The sequence below is a fragment of the Oncorhynchus mykiss genome, chromosome 1 (assembly GCF_057628025.1).
Source record: "Oncorhynchus mykiss isolate SJ-2025 chromosome 1, ASM5762802v1, whole genome shotgun sequence".
In the NCBI taxonomy this organism is placed as follows: Eukaryota; Metazoa; Chordata; class Actinopteri; order Salmoniformes; family Salmonidae; genus Oncorhynchus; species Oncorhynchus mykiss.
This window is the reverse complement of record NC_143022.1, coordinates 77,186,909-77,204,939: the sequence shown is the minus strand read 5'-3', so window position 1 is coordinate 77,204,939 and position 18,031 is coordinate 77,186,909. Positions and strand designations below refer to the sequence as shown.

Below are 18,031 nucleotides of genomic sequence, written 5' to 3'. Positions count from 1 at the left end.
TTTAACCAGAACAACAGTTTTCAGCTGTGCTAACATAATTGCGAAAGGGTTTTCTGATCAATTAGACTATTAAAATTATAAACGTGGATTAACTAACACAACGTGCCATTGGAACACAGGAGTGATGGTTGCTGATAGTGGGCCTCTGTACGCCTATGAAGATATTCCATAAAAAATAGTCATTTACAAAATTCACTGTATTGCTGATCAATTTGATGTTATTTTAATGGACCAAAAATGTGCTTTTCTTTCAAAAACAAGGACATTTCGAAGTGACCCCAAACTTTTGAAAGGTAGTATATATGGGGGATACAACCTTCTCAGCTCTGCAGATTTTGCTGCGAGGAGGCAGAGCCATTAGATCATTTATTTTGGTACTGTCCATATGTAGCTCGTTTTTGGTCACAGGTCCAGGAATGGCTGAAGAATTGCAACATTTACCTTGAACTAACATTGCAGATAGCAATCCTGGGTGATTTGAAAAGTCATAGTCAATCAATCAATAATATAATAATTATTTTAGCAAAAATGTTTATCTTTAATTTACAATCTGTAGAAGCTATGAGAATAGAAAGGTTCAGTACTTTTGTGAAGCATCACAGCACAGTTGAAAAATGTATGGCAAATAGAAATCCAAAATGGATGGTGTTAAGAGATACAGTAGATGGGAGGGGTTGAATGGAGCTGAAGGGTGGGACTAATAACAACAACATAACCAATGTAAAATGTATATAGGTTCAGATATTTTGTGAAATAGCACAGCAGCAAATAGAAATCAAACTGGATGGACATCAGAAATAGAGGTAGGACTAAAAACAAACAAAATATAACTATTGCAAAATAGATTGTGTCTGTAAAATGTGTATAAACTGAAGATAGAAGCAACAATCTATCCTTAAAAATAAAAAAAATAAAAAATATAGTACTTAAGTAAAAATACTTTAAGTACTACTAAGTCGTTTTGGGGGGTATCTGTACTTTACTATTTATATTTTTGATTACTTTTATTTTTACTTTACTACATTCCTAAAGAAAATTGTTTATTTTTTACCCCGTACATTTTCCCTGACACCCAAAATTACATGTTACATTTTGAATGCTTAGCAGGACAGTAAAATGGTTCAATTCACTCACTTATCAGCCCTACTGCCTCTGATCTGGCGGACCCACAAACACAAATGCTTTGTTTGTAAGTTATGTCTGAGTGTTGGAGTGTGTCTCTGGTGATCAGTAAATTGAAAACACAAACAAATGGTGTCGTCTGGTTTTCTTAATATAAGGAACACTTTTACTTTTGATACTTAAGTATATTTGAGCAATTATTTTTTATTTCACCTTAATTTAACCAGGCAAGTCAGTTCCGAACAAATTCTTATTTACAATGATTTACATGTACTTTTGATACTTAAGTATATTTAAAACCAAATACATTTAGACTTTTACTTAAGTAGTATTTTACTGGGTGACTTTCACTTTAACTTGAGTCATTTTCTAATAAGGTGTCTTTACTTTTACTCAAGTATGACAATTAGTTACTTTTTCCAACACTGCCAACGGCATCATGAAATTGACCAAGTACCAAGACATTTGAGTCAAAAACCGGGAGTCTGAAACTTGCCCGGAAGTGGATCTTACAGAGAGAGAGGGATCAAACCAGGGTCTGTAATGACGCCTCTAGCACTGAGATGCAGTACCTTAGATCGCTGCGCCACTCGGGAGCCCTAAATAGATGAGTGAGTGAGTGAGTGAGTGAGTGAGTGAGTGAGTGAGTGAGTGAGTGAGTGAGAGAGAGAGAGAAGTGGGGGATAGAGAGTGAAGGGGGGATAGAGAGTGAAGGGGGGATAGAGAGTGAAGGGGGGATAGAGAGAGGAAGAGAGGAAGAGAGGGTAAAAGGGGGGATAGAGAAAGAGAGAGAGTGAAGGGGGAGATCGAGAGAGAGGGAGAGCGATAGGCGATAGAGAGAGTAGAAGATAAATATCAAGAGAGGAGCAACAATGTGCCGTAGCATCATGAATAAAAAATGGGGACTGAAAGAGAGGTCGAAAGCTCAATTACAGTGAGTTTAAACACATTAACCTTATGGGACCCATAGAACGAGTCATTAAACCAAAGAAGCCACACAAGAGTTAAAGAACAATGCCATGCCTCCAGCCCGACACCAAAATGCTAAAAACCCAATTGACCCACAATTTACCCATCAAACGACGGCTCTGCTAGGCATGGACCAACTCCATTCCAGGTTAATTAACCAATCAAGGAGAAAGATAACCATTTGCATAACTAAATGCGCCATGTCTGCAAGGACCAACACCAGAGTCAGAATCAATTTGGAATATAGATTTAGTTAAATGGCTCTGATGTTCGAACTAATTGCCTCTGAAAAACACGAGGAGGAAAAAATGTCCACCAAACAGTCTAGCCTACACTCTTTGAAAAAAAGGCTCCAAAAGGGTTCTTCGGCTGTCCCTATAGGATAACCCTTTTTGGTTCTAGAATGGATAGTACATGAACCCAAAAGGGTTCTACCTGGAACCAAAAGGGTTCTACCGAGAACCATCAAGACTTATTCAAAGGGTTCTCCTATGGGGACAACCGAACATCCCTCATCCCAAAAATTCTAGGTGTAGTATTCGTTTCTTCATGTTTTGCTGGTTATGATGGGTCAGTGGCAACAGAGCCTGACACTTCACATGGTAAATTACATCTGTCTGTAATAAGATTTCAACTGCCAACTAAACCTCTTTCTGGAGGGAATATAAAGACGCCATATCATATCATACCAAAAGGCATTGGTTGTCCTTCATTTTAACAGCTTAAGTGATGCCAGAGGCATGTGTGGTGACAATTACATTGTGACATCATTGTCATAAGTTTCATGATTTCACCCACCATTAGCCTAATGAAGAACAAATCATACAAATCCATGTGAGATGAAGTGTTGATTTGGGTGTAATTGACCCTCACACAAGTGTCAGGCCAAGATTTGGGTTCAGGCTAAGCATCCATTTAGTCAATGCTGTCTAAATTGTGAGAGAATTTTCCACATATCTGTTGTTTCTCCCCAATGGCTTCATGACTGTTAACTATACTGACCCAAAGAATTGGGTCAACAGCAATCCACCGCAGGGCAGCATGCTGCCCAGGCAGATAACTAGAAGGAGAAATTGTCCCTAAGTGGATTCATCACGGGTACATCATTGGAGACAAAATGTTCCTACGTCTCTCTCATTATTGGTAGGCAGCGCAACTGCAGTTCATGTCAATCGAGAACAACTACTATACATGCAAATACTGCAGCCACCAGGGACCGAGCAGCAATGAACCTCTAACATACTGTATCTGCAATGCTTGACTATTGATGTCGCAAAAGGCACATGCCAAATTCAAGAGTTTTTATGATGCATTATTGCATTTATGTAAATATCCAAAACAAAACTAACAATAATGGCAACTAAAATTATTTTGAGCCTTCTAGGTAAATACACATTTCAATGCATATCATCACTCACTTGCATACATGAAATTAAGTAAGGACCCAGGAAAGGCCGAAAGCAGTGCATTTATTCATGTTTATGTTTTATTGATGTGGGGAGAACTTTGCCCCAGGAAAGTCAACCAATCATTTTCAGATTGGCTCCCACTCTCTGTGGAGATCAGTCATTCCTTTATCTTAACATTCTATTCTTGTTTTTTTGTTTTGTTTTAATTGGCTTATCCAAGTGCCTGGTTTTGTTATGGAACCATGCATCCCAATCCTGTATCTTTTGTGGAACGTGAAAGCAGACAGAGACATAAAAGGTACACCAAAGAAAAGAGCTGTTTGCAGAGATTTAGATTCTTTGGAGATGCTTGAATGGACAGACTCCATGGCAACAGAGGTGTTCTAGCCATAATTTAATTTTGATATACATTGTGATACCAGCTGGACACATCTCTCTCTTTCTCTCTCTCTCCCTCTCCATCACACACACACATACATGCACACTTCTGACAAAATCAATTCTCTGTGCTACTAGATCACTATTGGTTTCCAGCCAAGGACGGAAACTCTGAAATTCAAAGTGTTCTCTTTGCTTGGATGAGGCAACACAAAGCTGCAGAGGGCAAACTGAGATTATTACTTGGTCTCACCGAATACCCCAGCCTATACACTGATTTCTTACATTTTACAACACTTCACATCATCAAAAACAGAACAGAACATTTCCATATTGGCCGATTATAGTCGGCTCTTAACTTGTATTTGCGTTTTTATGACAGACGCTTTCCTTTAAAACGATTTGAATCACTACATTCAGTGCTAATGGAGAAACATCCTGGTCCTGGAGATCTAAAGGATGCCCAGGTATTTGTTCCAGCCCAGCGCTAACACACCTAATCAGGGGCATAATGATTGATTGAAGAAATGCTGGTCAATAGTATTCTCGCCCACCAGCTGGCTCTCTATCTGTTGAACTGGTATGTGCAAGAGCAATTATCCTGGGGATGAGGTTAAGTCAAGAGTAACTCATGTAGCTAGAGTTGGCCAAGCAGCACTCAAGCATGGACTGCACCAGTAAATACCAGGGTATTTCATTTACAGATACAGGATCTTAATTTGAGCATCCTGTTGCAGGATAACTAAACATTGGTGTGTATTTGAGATTTAAAAAGGTTTCAGAAGTCTGTAATTTCCACTTTGCAATTTCAGACTTGATTTAGTCTTACTAAGAATTTATCAACCGTCACAAAAATGACCATTATTTATAATCCACAAAATAATAAAAACAATCCTGCTGTAGTAAACTGGTTCAAATTACGATCCTACTTCTGTATCAGAGGTAGAGAGGACAGCTTGTTTCCTGCTATTTCATTAAAACTAGAAACAATATGAGTGATAGATCCAGGTTCCTAGACATTCTCCCTCCCTAAGGATCATATAGGACTTGTCATGCTTTCCAACTACATGCCTCCAATCATACTTAGTTTATCCTTCTCTGTCCCACTGGATCGTACTGTAAGAAGATTGCATGCCTCAAATATCACTTCATTCTAATGGGATAGGTAGGGGAGCGATATGATCATTCATCTTAAAAAGGGCATTTTGTATGAGAAATGTGGAACACTGTGATAGAAGACACTTTTCTGTTGGACTCAAGAGTATCCTGAGGGGCCAAACATACAATTTAAATTAACTTCCAGGGACACCCAGTTAATATCAGTCAACTATCAGGTTCTTTGTAATATACTTCACAAAAAATCCACTTCAGAAGCAATACCACATGTAAGTTACCTTTCAAGTTCCCTGAAAAGTTCAACGTAATAGGAGCTAGTGTACTGCTACTCTGCATACTCATGAATATGTACAGGATTTCGCATATCATAACAAATACATAAGCCATATCTTGGGAGAAAAATAGTCCACTGGGCCACCGTGGTGTGTGTTTACTCACCTCCACTAGCATACTCCACTAGTAAAAAGAGTCCACTGGGCCACCGTGGTGTGTTTACTCACCTTTACTTGTATATTCATTCCTGGTAATAATTGTTGATTTGTTTCTTTATTACCTTTAAATATCCAAGTTGGTAAATGTTGAAAAGGTCTGACAGACTATCTGGTGTATGGTGCCTAAATGTCCTGATTTCACATATATTAGCTTTCCCAGCAGGCATAGCCTTGTTTCCCTGTAATAGGTTAATTCATTAACAATTAAATCAATCCATTAACGTACACCAGCTAATGGCGAGGTTTTAAACACCACCGCATTTTCCCCAAACTACGTTTTACTCTATAGCCATCAACATCTCCACTAAAGACAACAGACTTGATCGTGAGAGAGGCCAGTCGTGACCTGATTCCTTAAAAGATGAGTTAGGGAGGAGTCTGAATGCATCAAAAGATTGAAAAAAAAATATGGCTCATAGGTCTAGACCATTATTTTGAACCATCCTCCCCTTAGCAGCCTCCACTACGGGAGAGCTACCCTCCTGTAGGTTTTCACTCCAGCCGCAGTTGTAACTAACCTGGTCCAACTTATCAACCAGCTAATTATTAGAATCTGGTGTGCTAGATTAGGGTTGCAATGAAAACCTACTGGATGATAGTTCTGCGGGAACAGGATAGGAGAGCCCTGGTCTAGACATCGTGGCAAACACATTCATTTAATTGGGCCCCTGATGCACAACACACTAGTTGGATCTGCAGTGCCACTGAGAAAGACTTGTCAAACAGCACAAAGCTGGCAGGTAGCAGGAGAAGAAAGACTGTGACTGTGCCTCTGTTGTTCTCTCCAGATTGCAACCCATTTCACTGCACTGGCAAGCACAGGCAATTCAGAGGCCACTGAAATACATCTCAAGTTGATTCATTGTTAAAACTGGTACATTGCCTTCTCGGATTGGAATAGCATAAAAAGAGATGCAGAAAATAAGTAATTTAGAAAAGCTGTATTTTCATTAGCTGAACACATTTGGTGATGCTCACTCTGATTACTGTTGCTGTTTTGAGGCACCCCTCAAACTTTTCAGAGATTTGAATTTTGTGGTAACCTAATAATCAGGCACACATTAATAACAGACTGTGAAAGCAAGTTGTGCAATCACTAAGATAAACACCTATGACAGAACAATATGTGACAAGTTTTGCTCTCATGAATAAGGATTAATGTATTCATATATTCACAAGAAATAATTTTCATCAAACACCTGCAGTGAAATATTGATTGGTTACATTTAGTTAGCTAAAAGCCCACCATCTTGATTGTAATCAAAAGGACATCTACAAAAGGACATCTACAAAAAAACACAGTAGCAAATGACAAAAAACAAATATATTGTTTAGCTATAGAAAGACCTTGGTCTTTCCTAATCACAAATATGGATTGAATTGATTGTTTGTCTTTGTGAGTGATGACAAGTTATTCTGTGAAGTACCAATTTCATCCAAGCATAACTCTGGTGAAAGCCCTTATGCATTGATTGAGCTTGGCGAACAACATTAGTCTTTAAATGCTTGCTGTAGGCCAACACTCCATTATCTCCAATCCACACAGCCACACAGCCAAAACGTCAAAGTGTATGAGGATTCCTTACTCCATAATAAGTCCCTTGCATCCCAAGCACCTGAGAAATAATGGATGTATGAATGGCACTACGAGACATCGGCTGAGTAGTGTTTCACGACCTCGCTCAGCTTAGAACATGATAGCATTATCTGTTTTGCTTCAGGCAGGTGCCTGTGTGTGGCTCATGCACCATTGTAAGGGATGCCACATGACAACATTATATTTTAGTTAACAAGGTTCTGTAGATTCTGGCATCCATAAGGTGTCAGTACAATAATTTGGTATATACAGTACCTGTACATTCAAACAGTTGCATTTTGAGATTATATAATGTCAAAACCTCTGCAATTTTATGTTGAAAGGATCATGATTTAACTGAAGGTGAGATTTGAGTGAAAAAAAGATGCGGAACATCATAATATCTCCCGCCAATGAAAATAAATAGATAAACAATAACAACAAATTAGGCTATTCTCCTCAATATTACTATGCTGTGACAGTTATTCATAATTCCTTACATGCAAGCTTGTCAAATTTGATTCACCGCCTGCTTCATCTCTGATTAAGTCCATAACATAATGAGTGTGTGTGTGCCTATATGTGTGTGTGTGTGTGTGTGTGTGTGTGTGTGTGTCTGCGTGCAACAGAAGTGCAGCATTGACTTTAAATGCACTTTGTGAAGCCAAATGAATCTGAGTGCTGTGGAAGTGCTGAGGCCCCACATTGATGTTCTGCATTATGGTCCCTTCACACAAATCATTCATGATAAAAGCAAATAGAAGTGTCATTTGGAGGAGTACAAATATAGTTATAGGAGTGGAACGCTAACACTCTAAGTGCCCTTATTACTGTATAAGTATTCCTGTAAGTACAGTGTAAAAAGTATTGTAATTACAAATTGTTACACTGCACTTACAACTGCAATCCTTACCCTTGACCTTACCCTTACCCTAACTCTAATCTTAACTCTAACCCTAAACACATGGCAAGTGCAGTGTAACAATGACTACACTGTACTGACAGGAATAATTACACTAACACTATTCAATAACCGCAAAGCAGTCTGTCATCAACCCCACAAACGTATAATACTATGTCATTAAGACATTGTGGGGGAACATTCACAGAGTAACATGGTCTTCATTATAGCCTTCCATGGTGGTGTATATTGTAATCAATCAGGTATCCAACCCCCGGTTGTATGTGCGCCTCAATACCACGGTAGCCCACTGAGCTATGGCAATATCCCTGAGCTCTAACATGAGTCTTCAGCTCTCTGGCAAAGTTACCCAGGCAAGGTGTAGTTCACTGAACTACATCTGCTACACATAGTCCCCATCAGCAACAGTGAATTTGCGGATCTCATGAGACTACAGAAAGTGAAACGTTCCAATAGACCCCTAAACAGTTTGGACTTCAGTGTCAATGACTGCCACACTTACATACTGCAGTAACCTATTATACACTGAGTAGACTTAAGAAATAAGGCACGAGGTGGTGTAGAATATGTCCAATATACCATCGCTAAGAGCTGTTCTTAGGCAAGACGCAACGCCATCAACTGTGGTATATTGGCCATATACCACAAACCCCCAAGGTGCCTAAATGCTATTATAAACTGCTTACCAATGTAATTAGAGCAGTGAAAATAAATGCTTTGTCATACCCGTGGTATACTGATATACCATGGCTGTCAGCCAATCAGCATTAAGGGCTCAAACCACACAGTTAATAAAAAAACATCAAAACATCTTAGATGTGATGTCCCGTTTTGGGACCCTGCATGGTTCTGGTACCGGTTCTGACCAGCATCTTTGCTTATAAATCGACATATATCTAAATGGATTGCATTGAGCGATAGCCCTGATTCTCACAGACACAAGCGTATGTATATTTGGCCTGTGTGAAGCGGGATGTGAAATCTGACACCACTTGAACCTGGGATGTCTCTTCTACCATTTCATTAGCTCTTCCGACTGTCCATCAACTCCTGGCTGAACACTACTCACATGCTCTATTTAACCTTCATTTAACTAGGCAAGTCAGTTAAGAACAAATTCTTATTTACAATGATGGCCTACTCCAGTCAAACCCTAACCCGGACAACGCTGTGCCAATTGTGAGCCGCCCTTTGGGACTCCCATTCACGGCCGGTTGTGATACAGCCTGGAATCGAACCAGGGTCTGTAGTGACACCTCTAGCACTGAGATGCAGTGCCTTAGACTGCTGCACCACTTGGGAGCCCACTAGCAAAGTATTGCAGCAGGAGAGAGTGGTTTCGTCGCAGTAGCACATTCATAGATCAATTTATAGCCAGTAATCTTAAGATAATTCATATATTTTAAACATAAAACACTTTTTGTTTGTCATAGAGGGAGAATATTAATATGTGGTGAAAGGCGAGTTCCTAACGGGTTCAGGTAGCCAAGCTACTTCTATGTGAGACGTTCACTGCTATAGGGGCAGACGTTTTCATCAAGAGAGAGCTTTAGCAAATATGCACATTTTCTCTAACACTAAACATACAAATATGTATTTTACAGTTATAAGGAAGGTGATATATTTAGAAACCATATAAGTAATTTCAGGCCTTAATCATACAGTTGTATTGAATAGGAAATACATCATATAAAATATTTCATATTTGTCTCATATTTTTACTGTGTATTTGAGCGTGTGTCCTCCAAAGTGACTACACCCCCAAAAAATGTACCAGAAAGGTGAAATGTTAACCTTTCTTGGAGTATGCAGTATTACTAATTATTGTTTATGGCCCTCTCAAGATAAATAATTACTTTGGGGGACTATGCAGATGACATTTTGTTTACATTTAGTTACATTTAACTGGTTTTAAGAACACCTTCCTAATTTTGAGTTGCACCCCCTTTTGCCCTCAGAACAGCCTCAATTCGTCGGGGCATGGACTTTACAAGGTGTCAAAAATGTTCCACAGGGATGCTGGCCCATGTTGACTCCAACTTCCCACAGTTGTGTCAAGTTGGCAGGGTATCCTTTGGGTGGTAGACCATTCTTGATACACATGGGAAACTATTGAGCATGAAAAACCCAGCAGCGTTGCAGTTCTTGACACAAACAGGTGCACCAGGCACCTACTACCATATCCCATTCAAAGGCACTTAAATATTTTGTCTTGCCCATTCAGTCTCTGAATGGCACACATACAGTACACAATTCATGTCTCAATTGTCTCATGGCTTAAAAATCCTCCTCTCCTCCCCTTCATCTGCACTGATTGAAGTGGATTTAACAAGTGACATCAATAACAGATCTTAGCTTTCACCTGGATTCACCTGGTCAGTCTGTCATGGAAAGAGCAGGTGTTATTCGTGTTTTATACACTCAGTGTAGATTAGACCACACCTATTTCTCCTACTATTGCCATACCTTACTGATGTTGACACTTGGACTAATTTTGAAATTACAACAGTGGGCCAAATGCCATGGACAAAGGAGGCATTAAATAAATTGTATAAAGCTGAAATACTCTGCAGAGTATACCCTGGGTAGCCAACAGCCCAGGGGCAAACTGGTCATTTGGCATTTTGGGCAAATGCCTGACGGGCTGCTTCATTTTTAGCCCAGTGGGCCTGTGTAACTTGGATTTTTTTTGCACAAAATGATTGTTTGTTGTCTGTGCAGATTGTTGTGTATAAGAGTATTTAATCTATTATGAATATGTTTTTCTCTATAATGGAATGAGATAGAATAGTATAGTTAATTTGTCTCTGGTTTGGAGGCACAGTGCTCATTCTGAGCTTTAGTTGTATGGAGTAATATTTCACTGTATGCTTGCAACACATTTTCTTCATTCCTTTTACATGGAAATAGCAATACTTCACAGACAACACCTACAAAAAGCCTACCCACTCCAACAGGTACGCTCACATTTGCTGATTCTAACCCCTCTCCTATAATTACGCACTAACATGGTCAGATTGGCCATTTGGAAATACTGGCAAATTCCAGAAGCGCCGAACCATCTTTGTGTTGGGTGGGTTGTTCAAAACAAGATGGGCCCTTCTGGTTTTCTGATTGGCTGAGCTGAGGCCATGCAAAAATGTACATTAGCAAAGAGACCCGATCTGACTTTCTGTCATCAGGCATCCCAGATCATGGATCGTATAAAACCGAAAGGGGTTGCCGAAAAAATGAGAGACCAAAAAAAGTATCTTGAGGCGGACGCTGCTAAATGTGTGAAATTAACCAACTTATTTTCTAAAGGTTCTGGTTCTGCTGGTCCAAGTGCTGTGACTCTTGTCTGTGATGAGAAATGATGCTATGCTTAGCGCCAACCGATCAGCTGCTACTACAGTGCAGTCAAGGTAGGGAGAAAACAGAGAAGGACACACAGACACTGACACAGATTAAGCCTCGTGCTATCAGTTAACATTTTGGCTGAATATTGTATGAAATAGTAGGCTAATTAACACTTAGGCCTAATTAGAGAATGGAGGATTCGGGGAACAAATATGACAGGCACTAACTTGCAATAACCTAAAAAATCATTAGACTTGCTTTTATAACACATAACCCAATAGCCATCTACTGTATAAGACATTACATACAGTGCTACTGCTTTTTTTAATTAAATATCAGTCATTATGTATTACAATGAAACACTGAATTAATGCACAATAATTGCTCAATAATCCTCTGTTAAAGGTCAATTCGGGGACAATCTGTGCATGTTAATTGTTCTATTAAAGTTGATTTGTTTCTAAATCTCAGTCTCTTCAGCCAGCGAGTGGGTCGTAGTTTAGGAGCTGTAGTAACAAGTGACTCTGTTGTTGAATCACAGAGCATAGCCACCGCCACTGGAGGCTGGAAAGTCCTGCATATTTCCCGCCTATTTCATTCGCTGAAAGGCCTGTCACCTCTTTGCAGAAAGATACGCATACACGGGGAATCTATCCGCATCCACATAAACTAGTTCCGGCCTCACTCTATGACAAACACAGAAGGTTTGGTATTGAATTCAATATAATAAAATAGATAAAGAGGGAGGGAGAGAGACAGCCAGGTCCTTAATGTAGCCATTGGCTGCAGCCAAAGCATTATCTGTCTCTCTCTCTCTCTCTCCTCGCTCTCGCTCTGTTTTCTTCTATTGAATGATATGTAGCCTAATATTTAAACACTTAGCAAAGTAGGCAGGGGGGAACGCGTCAGGCACTAATTTGAAATAGGAATTTATACTGTTATAAGGTACTAAATAAGCCAATGGTGATCTATAAGGTATTCATTCTGTGATTTTGTTCTTTGGCTAATATTTGTGTTTATTCATTCACAACTAGGATGGGTAACACTTTATTTTAAGGGTCCAGAATAAACCATTTATGAGGATTTATAAATTGTGTGTTCATCATTGATTAATTATTACTACCACATGAGTATACAATTTACTAATAATTAGTCAAATATTTATGCAGCCCCTAATCTAAAGTGAGTGCTATTTACACTGTTTTGAGTGACAAGTGTAATTTCTCCCCAAAAGAGCTGCGCATGCCATTGGTAGACATTCCTGCAGTACTTGGTAAAAGAATAAGCACAAAACACAGGATGTTTAAGGAAATATATATACATGTGTGAATAACTAGCTTACTAACACTTACAAATGTGGGAGTAATGGTCAATGAGTGATGAGCAAACGGTTTGTAAATGCCTTATAATGCCTTATAAATGGTTTAATATGGACCTTAAAATAAAGTGTTACCCTAGGATGTTCCTGGGCACCGCACAGGCAGTGTTGTCCCCTGGTCTTCTGGTCCCAGTGATGCTAGGCTTACAGCACAGACATCTCAGCTGCTGCTGCAGTCATGTGTAGTGGAGGTAGGGAGAACAGAGAGAGAAACACACACACTGACACAGATGTCCTGCCAGTTTATTGATAGTTTGGCTCTGTATTATATATGTAATAGTAATTAACCCTTAGCATGGGGGGGGGGGGGGGGTGCTTTCACAACCAGGATGTTGCTGGGCCCAGTACAGGCAGTGTGGTCCCCTGGTACCAGTGATGTGAGAAAGGATGCTAGGCTTAGCAGAGACAGCTCAGAGGTGAGTGCAGTGGAGGTAGGAAGAAAACAGAGAGACACAGATGTACTGCCAGTTTCTTAATATGTTGGCTCTATATGTAATAGCCATTAACACTTAGGAGTGACAGACAGAGTACAAGGTGAAGCAAAGACAGACAGAGTGACAACAGAGGAGAACAAGGAGAAGCACAGACAGACAGACAGACAGACAGACAGACAGCAGAGAAGATGCAGAGACATAAGGCACAACAGGGAGGCAACAGAGGCCCAATTATAGTGGTGAGTTCTATCACCAGCAGAGTTTTTACATGTTGTATTTGTCTTAGACATGAGCTGCTGAAAAGAGAAAAGGAGGAGGACAATGTTTCACAGGTCACTGTCTGCCCCTGTGCACTAATAATTAATTAGCCATAAAGCAAAGTAACCTCAATCACGAGACAGACATGTTATACATGAATAATCTCATGTCTTTAAATGATTCAGAGAAATGCTCCCTCTGAGTTTAATTGACAATAAAACCATGCATTATTTCGCGCGGGGTGAGAAAGCTGTGCGTAATGATGCGCAACTTGAACGCTAGGCTTTTGAAATATACTGCAGGTGATACATTGAGTAAAATACTAAAATGTTGAGTTAAAAATCGTTTTTAGAGATGCACACCATTTGTACATTATTAACTTTAATCTTAACTCACGCTGCTGTTTTCTCCAACCCAGTGCCCCATTGCCTGGTTGTGCGCAGAGTCTCCGGACAGAGGGAAAGTGGAGGTAACCAGAAGCGGCTCACTTTGCCTCGGGCTAGTTCTTGCGTCCTCCCCAGTTCGTCGGTATTCTGTCCTCGAACTGTAAACGCCTTGTAAAGGCTCCACAAGCTTCTCGGCTGAAAATGCGTCACCAGGACCTCCGATTTGACTCCTGTCCGAATATTCGCCAAATGATGTGCTTCGCTTTGTCCTCGTACGGTTACTTGAAGCAAATGTACCGTCTTTAACTTCAAAGGAACTGTCAGACTTTTTGCTGTCAGCAGTAAAATGCTTGGAACGGTTTGGCGCCTTTTTATCTCTGACAGTAGATACAGCGTCTGGTGGCACTTTCCCATTAACTCCGTCCAAGTCCTTTGGCAATTTCTCCTCACCTTTTGGAACTACGGCTTTTCCATCAATTGTTTCCATTCTAAAATCTCTGGAAAATGTGGATTCCTTGTCGATATACTTTGGGACTTTGACCCATGCGGATTTTAGGTTTGCGCGCAGCTCCAGAGGCAATTTATCCATACGGTTAAACCAAACGTTCGTCGTCGTAGAACTCGCTGGCCAACTTATTTCAGCGTATGCCGTCAACATATTGTAAAAAGAGATTAAAATGCAAGTCAAAAGAGCCCAACACCAAACTGACCCCGAGACGACCATGGTTTTCAACTCACTGTTGCCAAATATGTTAAAAAATAAAAATACGTTTGACGGTGGTAGTAGATTGATCAACTTGTGAAATATTCACTGCGTTACCGTTACAATCAAGAGTCGCTTAAACTGATCTGCTCACGTCCAGGAATTTGTCAAAGTGACCAACAACCAGTTGGGGAGGCGCTGCACAGCAGACAAAATGCGCCCGACAGAAAGTGATTGTGGCAATTGGAGGGGTGTGTAGGACAAGAATTACGTTAAAAACGCATTAAATATCTAAACTTGTTTATTTATTTTTAATCAACATGAATTAGTGGAAGTATCATTATTTGCCAAATCCATATGGAATAGGTATCCAGCCAACTGGATAGCATCTTCCAGTGCGTCATTGGTTCATCCGACAAAAACATTAATCTCAGTATAGGCAATCTTTACCATTGAATTTCCTTCTGCAGAACAGGTGAGTGTACAGCTTTAATAGACAACCAATAAGCCATGTGGATATGCACATAATAGGCACATTTTGGATATATTTTGTAGATTTGAAGGAAGAAACATCTAGAGTATGTTGCCAATTTTCTGACATGTATGTGTATTTAGGCCTACATTTGGAAGAGTTCACCGAAAATACAAATGTACATGATTTTCTTCTAACCTTGACTTAGACAGTTTATATGTTGTGCATATTTAGGTTATTTCATTCATTTCAGCAGCCTCTGGCTTGCATTAGCTTCCTCTGACCTCTAATAAATGGCTCTCAACAAGGTATATCCTAGCATGGAAGTTCCTTCCAAACCTCTGCAACATCAATTGAGTAGAAAATCATGTAAATGTTTATTTTGGGTGAACTATGCCAGGAAAACAATAGGAACGCCTTGTGTTAAGAAGTATTCAAGAATGACAGTATTGTCATCGGCTCAAACCAGCTCAGAACATGGCAGTCTAGCTGTTTTTCAGAGGTGGTGTCATGGAAAACTCTCATTGCTGTGTATCACTGTGCTAAAGAAAACTGAAAACTGAAAAAAAACACACAAAAAACAGCAGTTGATCTTTATCCAACTTATCTGTGCATATTTGAATGTATTTTTTTTTAATAGGCCAAACAAACAGTGTGCTTTGAAATTATATTCAGTCTGTATGGTTGCAAGAATTTCTATGCCCTCTAGCAATACTATATCCTATTCTGGTGTTCTAAACGTTCTGTTTGTAAGTCCAGCCATTTAGCCTGTTTTTGAAAAGTATGGTCATGTGCATACACTTTCCTTATCAAGTAAACAATGTATTAATACCTACTTACATACATTTGAGGAGAAGTAGCATTCTTTATAATGATATGCTAATTGAAAATTATTATGTTCAATTAGAGGTGCACAGCAAATCAAGAGTCATTTCCTTTTGTCAGTGTCAGTCAGCGCTCCCTATAATTGTATCTCAATCTTTGAGGATATGGCAGAGTTGATTTGAGAAACAGGAGAGCAAAGTGGGGAGGAGGTCTATGAAGAACATAATTATGCAGGAGATAGTGACTGAAATGTATGTGATATTTACATCACCTGTCAATCGCGCTCTGATAGAAAAAATTAGAACAAAGATTTCCATTTCTTTCAAGGCCAAAGTGTCTTTGCATCAAAGGAAGGAGACAAAGCATTTTGCTGCATCAAACGAGAGGGCAACCGTTCCATAGAATAATTAGGCTATGCAATTACTCCCACTTTATCCAACTTGGATCTCTTATGACTTCTTTTTACAATTATCCTTCTATCCTATTCTTGCTAATGAATGACAATAATGTAGCAAAACCTGCAATATAAACTGTAATATGCTAGTTGTGAAACTCACGTAAGAAACTATTCTTGCCACTTATATGTACACTGAGTGTCCAAAACATTAAGAACCTGCTCTTTCCATGACATTGACTGACCAGGTGAATCCAGGTGAAAGCTATGATCCCTTATTGATGTCACTTGTTAAATCCACTTCAATCAGCATAGATGAAGGGGAGGAGACCGGTTAAATAAGGATTTTTAAGCCTTGAGACAATTGAGACATGGATTGTGCATGTGTGCAATTCAGAGAGTGAATGGGCAATACAAAAGATTTAAGTGACTTTGAACGTGATATGTAGTAGGTGCCAGGCACACCGTTTTTTGTCAAGATCTGCAATGCTGATGGGCTTTTCACTCTCAACAGTTTCCCATGTGTATCAAGAATGGTCCACTATCCAAAGGACATCCAGCCAACATGTCACAACAGGGAAGGATTGGAATCAACATTGGCCAGCATCCCTGGGGAACGCCTTCGACACCATGTAGAGTCCATGCCCTGGCAAACAATATCAGGAAGGTGTTCCTAATCTTTTGTACACTCAGTGTATATGTAACAGTATAGCTTCCGTCCCTCTCCTCGCCCCAACCTGGGCTAGAACCAGGGTCCCTCTGCACACATCAACAGTCACCCTCAAAGCATCGTTACCCATCGCTCCACAAAAGCCGCGGCCCTTGCAGAGCAAGGGGAACCACTACTTCAAGGTCTCAAAGCGAGTGACGTCACCGATTGAAACGGTATTACCGCGCACCACCGCTAACTAGCTAGCCATTTCACATCGGTTACATATATCATGATTGTTCTGTAGTTACTGTATATGACCAACTTGCGATGAAATACACTCTGTATAAGCAGCTCAAGGCATGTTTTAAATCACATGTAACACTCACTCAGTGTCCTTGAAAGTTTAATTTAAAATCACAACACACATGAGTTGTTGACATAATGGCTGAAAGTGACAGCAAATCAATGTGTGGCTGATACAACCTATGACAGTGCCACAGTAGATCCCTATAGAGTGTAATGTACAAAAAAGCAAAAGAGAATCCAGTGACTCCGTGTCTCAGGAGTTTTGCATTTGGCCACTCCTTTCTGCACGGCTGTACAAACAAATTGAGATTCATGGAACTGGAAGCTTGGGCAGCAGGTGCTACTGTTGTGGCTCTCAAACTCAGCCCCATGCAAACGGCATACACGCGCAAGCACACACGCCACACACACACACGCACACTCACACACAGAACCACACACACACTATGTGGGCCAATCCTGCCACCACAACCCCTCTGACATGGAAGTCTAATTGGACTGATGAGACTCTGTTTACCGATTATTCACCTGAAATGAAGTGGCCAGTTCCCAAACTGACCATGGCAGACCAGTAAGGGAAACCACCTCCATCAATGACATATCTTTTAATCTATTCTAACCTTGAGCCATTCCAAGCATGTGTTGTTGTGTGTGTGTGTGTGTGTGTGTGTGTGTAGTGTGTGTGTGTGTGTGTGTGTGTGTGTGTGTGTGTGTGTGTGTGTGTGTGTGTGTGTGTGTGTGTGTAGGAGGGGGGGACTGAGAGAGAGAGAGAGAGAGAGAGAGACAGACAGACAGACAGACAGACAGACAGACAGACAGACAGACAGACAGACAGACAGACAGACAGACAGACAGAAGGAAAGAATAAGGGGGAGCAGAAGTGTGTGCGAGCGCGTGTGTG

General features: G+C 40.2%; 1 protein-coding gene across 1 annotated transcript in view; it reads right to left on the bottom strand.

Annotated features, from left to right (window-relative positions):
* The window catches only part of LOC110529121 (VPS10 domain-containing receptor SorCS3), a 54,731-nt gene extending 40,148 nt beyond the window's left edge, over positions 1-14,583 (bottom strand). Inside the window, exon 1 of the mRNA XM_021611265.3 lies at positions 13,789-14,583. Within this exon, the coding sequence (XP_021466940.2) occupies positions 13,789-14,502 (714 nt within the window). The 5' untranslated portion in view covers positions 14,503-14,583. The remainder of the gene's footprint in view (positions 1-13,788) is intronic.
* Positions 14,584-18,031: the final 3,448 nt, after the last annotated feature.